The following is an 11408-nucleotide window of genomic DNA, read 5'->3' as shown; positions in this document are numbered from 1 at the left end:
TTAAAATATTTGAATTCACTTCAAAATACTTTTTTTAATTCTGTCATAGTATCATATGAGGAATGTATATAATATGTTGACTCATAAAGATCTATATTTTTAAGTTAATTGATTTTATAACAAAATTCATGTTAATATTATTTTGTTGTTACTTTGTTTAGAACTTAAAAACTTTTCTAAAGTTTATCCAAAGATAAACATGTCTACAATAGAGAAAACTAAACAAATATACCATCAGCATCAGCTTGATACTGAATCAGATGAAAATACAGATGACAATGAAGAGAATATGTATGAGAATACAGCATTTCCTTGTAAGTAAAATTATACTACCGATTTACTTACATAAGTGTAATTTAAAATGCTTTGTTTGAATATTATATAATATGATTTCAGGTAAAAATAAAACCACCATTCATGATACAAACAATTGCTTGCAATGTGTATATAAACTTTTATACAACTTAAATATGCATGTCTCTGCATATAGTGTATGATGTGCTTCTTATGAGTTTTTTCTCACATTATCAGTCACCGAAGTCAACTGTGAAAGAACATTTAGCAAATTAAAGTTGGTTAAAACAAGATTAAGAGCTAATATGTGCCAAGAGAATTTGGAAGCACTTTTAATCATGAGTGTAGAAAAACAGTTATTAAATGACATAGAAATAACAAAGGTCATTGATTATTTAAAAGCTAGTTCTAGTGTTATGAGTAAAATGTTTTCTTTGTAATTTTCATGTAATTAATAATAAAATGATGTAATAAATTGATTTTTAAAAAAAAAAATGTTCATAATAAAATTGTTAGTAGGTAGGTACCTATTATAAGTTAAGTTATCTTAAAAATTATAATTCATATTGATTATTATGAATTATATTATGATTTTTATGAAGACATTTTTATATTGGGGGGATATGAAAATTAATTAAAAATGAGATACTACCACAGATTAAATAAAATTTATTTAGTTTTATTTAATCTGATACTACATTTAATATAATATTAAACGAAAATTGTGGAAAATGATAACGAGTCACAAAAAATATTTTGATTAATGATTATATTTATTTATTTGATTATTTTTACTAAATATAATCAGTTAGACAGGAAACTGGATTACCCCCCCCCCCCCCAAAAAAAAAAAAAAAATCCACGGAGGGATCCATCTCCCAATCATTCAAATCCCCCCTGTGAGGCGAACGCCCATGGGGGAAATGTCGGGCCACTAATTCTACTTTCCCACTGGGCCGGATCCTCCCCAGTCCGCCACTGGTTATTTCTATCTTGTTATTTCTATAATTTATAATATTATATTCAAATTGTTAATTCAAAGTAATTGTGTTATTTATATTCGAATTCAAATCATGGAATCACAATGCCAAATATTATTAAGCACAATATCTTTATTAGCTGTAAGCAATAAACCAATGATAATTATATAATATCAGCATTTAACTATTTAAGTCTAAAAAAGTTATATAAAAACTTCATGTTATTGAAATTAAATTACAAATATCAAATACCACATTTCAGAATCGTGAAATAATAATTAATTAAATATAGGTATACAAGCTATATTTAATTTCGATAATAAATCTATGATTTTTCCCAATTAAGGCGAGTTACGACGACTGGTCGATGTCTGAAACTTATATATACCTATTTAATAAATAAGTAATAACTAATAAGCGTAAAAAGTATTTAATCAAACTAGTTAATAACTTGTCACTATAACAACAATTAATTATTAAATATCCTGGGAAATTTTAAATCATAATTTTCTTAGTAGGAACCTTCCTGCATTTTATAGTTATTTATAAGTTTATTTTAATACTATTAAAATAAGTGGAATTAAATAATTATATTAATTATTATACAGATAATTGTATAGTCTAACCGTTATATTCACAGAATTTCAACGGACGTTATATTTACCTAAATTACATAAGAATCGTTAATCGTTTGATATAAAAAACCGGCTAACCACTAATAAAAAAAAAAAACAGTTCCAGTTTTGTTTACAGTTCAAATAATCATCGGTTTCAATCTTGGACTTTGTAACCTCTTACCTACTCACTTGTTTTATTGCTCCCGCTCTGGTTGCGGTTAAGATAAATTGTTAAAACCAATTATTAACCGGTTTCATTTGGTTTCTGTCCCTGGTATATATTTATATATATATTAACGAACGGATTTACTGTTAATATATATAGATACCTAACTATTTCATACTTTCATGTGCGAGCAATAGGTATATATATTAATAATAATATAGGATGACCCATTTAACGTAAGTCTCATTATTTAAAAAAACTGTTGACGTTTATGAAAGTATTTAATTTACATATAAAACAAAACATTTTTATCGTTATTTTTTTAAAAAAAATTAGGTTTTTTTTGACAATCTGCATTTTAGATTCTGAGCGGAGCGACGAAGCTATTGGTTTTACAATGATGTTTATTATTTTTTTTTATTTTTTTTTTATATATATAATGTATACAAAATTTCTACCAGAAGGAGTGTTTGAATTTCAATATATAATACCTTATCTTTTAGCAAATTGGATCAAGATGGTACTTTATAGAGAGGTCATGTTTCGATTTTAACAATAGTTATTTAATGTCACAGGAAAAACCACCGAAAAGTTACGAAAAAACAGTAAAAATGGGATTTTAATTTCTAATGATTTGTTTATCACCATAGAAACGAATAAAAAATTATAATATTATAGTATTAATTCAACTATGATATAATAAATAATAACAATATAAAATATCCAGACTGACAAATACCGTCTCCGATCAGAATCGTTTTTCTTACCTATAGTCTATACAATGATATTATATCATTGAATTTAAGTCTAATACAATCCATCATACAATGACTCACTTGTAACCTACTGTACAGCAGAGCGACATCCACTTACCTGCTTTTTAATTCCTTCTTCCAAAGCAAAATATTTTTTGGAGTACTTGATGTATATGTTAGCGTTAAAGTATTAAATGGCGATATTTCATGAAATACCTATAGGTATAGCTATAGCTATTACATACATTAACCAAATCAATGCGATAATATATATAATATTACATTTAACTAGGTATTTTATGAATTCCCCGTGATTGCTCAGTTATAGTTTATATATTAGATTTCGTTGATAAGGCGAGATAACGTCAATAATAAGTGACGATCAAATCTAACCCAACGTTCCGATCAATTTATTATTTCGTTGTGGTAGAACATATAATATGTTTGTTTCTCGTCCAGTTGTTTGCAGTACACCGCATAGTTATACATTTAACGCATTATATAGCTGTAGTACCTACACGTGTTTTAATTTTTTTAACTATATTCAATATGGATGAAACACGATTCTTATGAAACAAAAATTCTACGATCAATTGAAAAACGTGAGTACAAAAATAATAGTGCTATTTTTATTCTAGTGAAAAATATTTGAAATTGATATCTGACGTCAAAAATATGAAATTAAAAAACTCAATCCGTGATATTGGCTTTCGAACATTACGATTTAATAACAATAAATGGTATCGAAACATTAATTTACCCATTAATGAAAACAATCCTAATTTCAAAATATACGTTATATACGATATGTTTGACATTTTAAACAGTGTTCATAAGTCAATTGGACACGGAGGAAGGAACCGTATGTTATTTGAACTTAATAAAAAATATAAAAATATTACCCAAGCTGATGTGAAGTTGTATTTTAATTTGTGTATTCCATGTCAACAGAAAAAAAAATCACTAAAAAAAGGTATTGTAGTCAAACCAATGGTTTTTAACGATTTTAATAGTCGCTGTCAAATTGATCTTATAGATTTTCTATCACAACCTGATAGAGATTTTAAATTTATATGTGTCTATCAAGATCATTTAACAAAATGTTGTATTTTAAAACCCTTAACTTCAAAACGAGCAGAGCAAGTCGCATGTGTGTTATTAGATATTTTTTGTTTATTTAGTGCGCCCGCTTCTCTTCAATCTGACAATGGTAGGGAATTTTGTAATGAACTAATTAATTCATTGCGTGAGATGTGGCCTGATTTAAATATCGTTCACGGGAAACCACGGCATAGTCAGTCGCAGGACAGTGTTGAACGAGCCAATCAAGATATTGAAAATATATTGACAACTTGGATGCAAGATAATAACACCAATAAATGGAGTGAAGGACTCAGATTCGTTCAATTTATGAAAAATAAAGCCTATCATTCTGGAATTAAACGAAGTCCATACAATGCGATGTTTGGAACTGACCCTAAAACTGGCCTAACGTCAAGTATATTACCACACACTATACTACAAGAAATACCATCAACCGAAAATAGAAAACGCAAACAAACAGAAGAATCACAAAATGCAAGAGACAACTTAGAAATACAAGCGAAAAAAATGAAAAATGTATCAAATGCTAAATTTCCAAAAGCAAAAGAAGGTTCAACAGTTCAACTTAAAATTCCTGACGTTGAGGGGAGATCCTCGATCGGTAATTACCGTGGTTCTCAAAATTACTGAAGACAGGTTCTATCAACTTGGATGTAAAAGTGGTATGTGTAAGATTTGTTACATGTTATTTATAATTTACATTTAAATAATACCTCAACTTTTAAAATTATAGGTATTTTAAAACAGCTATATGCACGTTCCTAATTCACTACATGTTCAGAAAACCTTATAGCGATATACCTCAAGAAAAACAAATTCCTCTACGATCTGCAACAACAAAACAATCAATTGGAAATGGACAAGGTTTTTTTAAATGTACTTCTATCACTAAATGCACCACTAATCGATGTACATGCCGTAAAAATGGTATTTTGTGCAATTCAAAATGTCACCAAAATCAATCGTGTACTAATTTTGTAAATAGTGTAGATAATATAATTGTTATTCATTGTGACGTAATATAAAAAAAAATTGTAAACATGACTAAGATAGATCCAAAACCAATCTTGTATAAAATATTTTTTTTTAATGTTTATTCATTTTTATGATTTATAAGATTTTTTTAGAATAATTTATAATATCAATAAATATTAATAATATTCACTTTATATTCACAAATCACAATTATCCACTTTAATTAGTTATTAATTTAAAATGTAAACACTTTAACGATTCATTATCTGTAATTCTATAATATAACTAGTTATTTTATGCATTTTCAAGATAAATTTTTATATAATTTGAATGTAAACACTTTAACCAGAATGTTACGTTAAATTATAAAATAACTGGTTTAATACTTTAACGGTAACATTGTATATGTAGAAATCAGTAGAAGTCAGTGGTAGGTTCAGGGGTAGGTCGTAGGTACTCTGCAAAATATCGGTCCACCACTCAGAACTCCACTCATTTATAAACTTTAAATACTTTTATAACTAATATATGCTATGTATATGCTAATTGTCAGAAATTTGATTTTTATAGATGGAAATGCTCCAAATAATCTGAAATTAAAAATAGGGAAAAACTTAAAAACCGATATTGATAAAATTATAGTATAATACAAATGTTTTCAAAAATATTGTATTTTTTTAATATTATTTATTATAATTGTCTCCGTGACTTGGGACATTGCATGGCTACATTGCCGAATAATCCTTTCAGAGATTGGGGGAATCTCTTATACATTGAATTTATTTTTTAAATTATTATTTATTATTTAACAAAATATCTTTATATATTCCATTTATAGATAATTTTTCAAAATAATTAAAATTTATAAGTTATTTTTATCGTACTGCAGAATTATACCTACTTACTTTAAAGTCTTTACTTTATTTTACCATTATCCAAATTATTTGTCATATACAGACATATACTTCACCAGTAAAGGGGCCATTACGTTGTATAGGTAGTATGCAGTTGTTAAAACCCGAATATTAAACCTTGGTAAGTTTTATACCTACCTATATTGTCGAAATATGCGCATTACCTACCTAGCTATAAATATGAGGAAGTTTTAAATCGTGTCTGCATCAGCGCACGTGTTAATTCCTCGACAGAAAACCAGGTATCAGAATATTGGTTAAATAATGTATTCCTACGAAAAAATATGTATTGTATAACAGTGTTTATTAACTTAAAATATTTGTATATATGTAAAAAAACAGTATTTTTACTATCATCTTTTTTTTCAAAATATGTGGCGTCCTTACCCTCCCTCGGGGAAAATCTCGGTGTCCCAGTGGGCCTATCCGTCCCTGAATCTTACACACTGCTATAGACACAATACATACATACACACTGTATCTAAAGCTGAGACTAAACGCCTTCTTCATAATATTTTAAATGCACTTTATTGTATAACGTGCTATGTCGATGTTATCAAGCAGTACCCACCTATATATTATAATATATGGCAAATGGTTATGTATAAATTTAATTTTATTAAAAATATTAATTTCACCATGGATACCTTGAATAGGTATATCTATGTCACGCGCATTGAGTCACGTATACAAATCGATTGGCGTTTTACCCAATTATACCGTTGTCGGCTACAATAATATAATACCACTGCATATTCAGAGGTGTCCTAATAAGGGATAACGAAGGGGCTCATTCACCTTTTCTCCTATGATATTTTTTTGTATTATTCTATTCATAATGGATACTTATTTGTCTAGCAAAATAAATAATAAATATATAATTTGTATAAACACCCAGTTTCCCCACCCATTCCTAGAAATCGGCAGGTATGTGGATGATGCCACTGACTCACATCACACCGATAGGTAATGCTTATCAAGCTGATATTATATTAGCACGTCACCTATTGGTATTTTATAATAAAATTTTTAGTTGCACTTAAACATTAACGAATATATAAGTAAACATCAAGTATTATTTATTACTTTTTATAATTAAGTAATTTAATTGTGAATAAACATAATAATATTAATATGATTTTATTAATTGGTTATAAGTATACACACATCATTTTAAATACAAATTCGTATGTTATATACATAATATCATTGATTATACATAGTATACTATATTTATTTTAATATACTATATACTATATTATACTATGTATAATCAATGATAATATATAAGTTATTTCTAGTACCTATTATTCCAAAATAAAATAAATAATATGTTGTACTCTATATAATTATATATAAAGTATCAGACACTAGAACCTTAATGATTTTTACGGTTTAGGTTTTCTGTTCCGATTCGGTTTACATAAAAACTAAAATGTCAGTTCCGGTTCCGGTTCGGTTCCGAGATAAACTAAAATAAGAGTTTTGATTTCTTTTTGGTTCTTAAAAAATGAAAAATTTGTCACCTGATTTAGTTTTATACATATGTAGAAAAATGTGTGAATTAAAAGTATCGGTACCGGTAAGGTTCCGGTTTTAAATTATTTTAAATAAAGGTTCCGGTGTGGATTCAGTCCCAAATCCAGTTCTTTTTGGTAAGGTTGCAGTCCCTGTATTGTACAGGTATTTCGGGTATATATATATATAATATAGCTTTATTATTTTAAATGTGACCTTACTTCTAGTAATCTAGTATAATATACGTTTTAACTATACCTAATAATTGACGTGTACCTATACTATATTGTAAGTATATAAATCATAATTATTTATATGGATACTATTAACTATACCACATACATTTAAATTATGCATATATATATATATATATATATATATTGTTACAATATTTGTTTATACAATCTGTAAATGTGTTTTTTTTTTTACAATAAGTATAAGCGCTGTGAGAGTTGATGGGTTGGAGACTTGAAGGAAGAATCTATCCAGTGATGAAACTTCTTGACAGATTTGACATAGGTATATTATACCTATGCAATTTCAGAGAATGGATTATTTTGCTGATCATATTATTAGGAACTTGTATATTGTCTTCTCAAATTAATTTATTTCTATGACCTATTAAAATAAGTGGTTTTAAAATTCTAACTTTTGATTTAAAACTACATACCTTCCCACTAATAATTTAAGCTACCTAACCTTAATTTCTACAATTTGGTTATTAAAAAATCAATGTTTATTACAATTTACAACATAATATTATGTATTATTTTGTCATTATTTCTTGGTGAGATTTTATGTACTATATAAAATTATTACAATATAACTCAAGATACATTATCGTGTGATTTTCAAACAACTGTAGGTATATTTTATGATAATTAATTTTTAAACTATAATTGTACTCGAATAACTCTATGGGTATTATCATTGATTAATGATTATAAATATTCATAATCAATGTAATTATAATCTACTTATAGATTTTGAAATTAATTAGTTAGTTTTTCAATGTAGGTATTTTTAATGTAAATAAAATTAATATTCATGACAGTTCTATGATTCACAGAAATTCATTGGTGAATGAAGTATATAACATTATAACCATATAAGTTTATTTATTAAAGTTCAAAAAACCTATGGGTATAATAATATAAAGATAGTATACCTAACAATCTATACCTACACTGAATTAACCAACGATTATCATAAATTATCAAAATTAGTACCTAATGTGAAACAAATAATTATATTATTTACTATGTCGTAACTTAGATCAATGTATAAATATTGATTACTGATTAGTAGTATAATTGCTGATATTTAATTTCTAACGCATATTATATATTTTTTATATCTATATAGACACGTGGATGGACATTTAGATAGTATACATATACAAAAAATTATATCATTATTTTATTATATTACATAATATAAAAGTTTTATAATAAAACTTTAAAATGTTCAATTTTCGAATGTTTACAAATAGTTTAAAACGAATCTAAATAGTTTTGAAATTTCTACGAGAAACCACCCTCAATACTGAAGTATTTTTTTTTGTTAAAAATTTGACTTCACTCACACACATAAAAATAACTTCATTTAAAAAAATATATAAGCAGGTACATCGTACATCCATTGCTCACCTAGAATATAAAAGAAGTTTGTATAGCACAGGAGACAGGACATTGTATTACGTACTAATTATTAGAATATTTGATCATACATGATTGTTATTCACTCATAAGTCAATAATATAGAAGACGGTGTGAATAGGTTCATTATATAAATAATCTAATATAAGTAAAAATATTTAAAAGTTCATCGTGAATAGAAAATTAGAAATATTGTAAAATGATAAGTTAAGTACCTAACAGTAGAATGTTTCAAGTTTCTACTGCTTTTATTTTTTGAAAAATAACGAGATTTGACAGATTTTATAAAGATTTGAAGTAAAAACATAAAAAAAAAAAAATCGTGACTAAGTTTCCGAGAATAATTAAATAAGAATTATATTATTAATTTTTATTGAATTACCTTATTCTAATGTCAACTTTGACTAAAAGTGCCTTTTATAAATGTCGGTTAATCAATTGCATTTGATGACAAATAGGCCAATATTACTTTTTAAGTCATAATATAGGTACTCTATAGTAAAATCAAATTGGTTTTTGTCCACTACGAACAATTAATTGGTATTCAGCGTGTAATATTTTAAATATTATTCAATTTATAGTCGTCTCTATATCATGTATTGCAGAAAACATATATCTCCTGTGGCTATAATACTTTTAGCTTTTTTTCAAAATGTGTTAATTTATCTTTATCATTCGTCTTTGCCGCATGACTTCAGAATAGCGTTTAAATCTCACATTTACCGTGAATTGCTTTTTTGTCGTTTAGATTTGCGACATCCCTTTTTTTGTTTCTAGAATTGAATCCTTTCACAATATTCACTCACATAAGAAAAATATATATTTTGTGATCTATAATAGGTACATCCCTATAAACTTATAAATCATATATTTGTATGATAAAATGTGAAAGTTGGACATTTAACGAGGGTTTAACGCATATGTTTAGTTCTGTCTATATAAACAATAATAATAATAAAAATAATAACAATAATGACAACAACAATACTTTTGTAATATACATAAATAAAAATAAAAAAGTAATTGATTATTTTTTTTAACTGAGTAGTAACTACTTGTATGAAGCTATAAATATTATAGCTATGTACTTGTATTTAATAAACAAAATTGTAAATTGTATTTAATTAGTAATCACTAGTTTAATTATTCTTACTTTTATACGATTATAATAATCGTTTTAAAATCTAAATTAAAGTAAAAGTTATTTTAATACACCATAATTTTTTCAAGTGATATTTTGTTGTTAAAAGTTCATTAACTTGTCACGGGGTTGACTAAACTATGCTGATATCAAGGGTGTGATTTAAACTTTTAATTGAAGTTCCCTGGAGTTTTAGCTTGTGAAACATACCGAGTGCGGAAACAGAAAAAAAAATGTTTGTTAGTCTGATGAATAATTGAAAATAAAAAAAATAATTAAAAACTGTTTTATTCATTTTCCGGTCATAGGTAATTTGACATTTTCAAAAGCTATAACTTGTGAAAATAAATGTATTTATATATGCATCTAAGCTTCACTGAATTCAACTTGTCATCTAGATATATTAAAATCACGTAGATACGTTTATAGTTATATGTAACGTGTTTTAATTATTATATTTAATAAATAATTTATATATTTAATTTTGTAATTCGTGGTTTACACTCTGCAGGGACCTTATCTCGGTAGCATACGTTTAAATAGTATATAGAATGATTATTTTTACAGTACCTAAAAGTACTTCATATTATTTCGAAAAATATTAAGGTTATTGATAATGATTGAGTTTCTGAGTGGAACGATAAAAACTAACAACAATAATATATTTATCTACCTATATACTATAATAATAATTTATAATATTGTAAATTGTAATTTTTTTGGCAAAAATTAATTCAATCTACCGTTTTAAGAATATAATAATAGCAATATTGCCTATATATAATAGCAATAATATATATACATAATAAAATATACATGGTAATTTAGAGTGACATAATTATCCATTTAAAATTGTTTGTTTCTGAGTGGAGTGATGTATTTAAAGTTATGTTTTTTGTGTGTCGGTTACCACGTTGCAGAGTGCCTAATACAAATGCTCCAATATTCAACTTTGAGGGTAGTTTCTGGTAGATAATCAAATCGCGTTGGTACTCTGAGGAAGTTAAAAGTAAAAAGTGCATTGTGGTTTCTTAGAACAATTGGGTAAAAAAAAAAAAGATTATATACAAGGTGATTATACCTTTATTTATACCATTATACCATTCTTATATCATGAAACACTCATTATTTCAAAGTATTAATTTTTTTGAAAATATTTTTTTACATAGTTTCAAGTTGTTACAAAACAACGTTTTTATTAAAAAATCATATTTTTAAATGTTTTTTATCATTATATTTTTTTAAGTTTTTTACTTTTTTGAATGACAGCATTGAGTTCTAATTAC

At 26.1% G+C, this 11408-nt stretch overlaps 1 protein-coding gene across 1 annotated transcript in view; it reads left to right on the top strand.

Moving 5' to 3' along the window:
* The first annotated feature begins 599 nt into the window (after positions 1-599).
* Positions 600-11408, top strand: part of LOC103310408 (KRAB-A domain-containing protein 2-like) — a 12523-nt gene continuing 1714 nt past the window's right edge. Inside the window, exons 1-3 of the mRNA XM_029485224.1 lie at positions 600-730; positions 3640-4517; positions 4698-4843. Of these exons, the coding sequence (XP_029341084.1) occupies positions 600-730; positions 3640-4517; positions 4698-4843 (1155 nt within the window). The remainder of the gene's footprint in view (positions 731-3639; positions 4518-4697; positions 4844-11408) is intronic.

The sequence above is a fragment of the Acyrthosiphon pisum genome, chromosome X (genome assembly GCF_005508785.2).
Source record: "Acyrthosiphon pisum isolate AL4f chromosome X, pea_aphid_22Mar2018_4r6ur, whole genome shotgun sequence".
Lineage (NCBI taxonomy): Eukaryota > Metazoa > Arthropoda > Insecta > Hemiptera > Aphididae > Acyrthosiphon > Acyrthosiphon pisum.
This window is presented reverse-complemented; position numbering and strand designations above follow the sequence as displayed.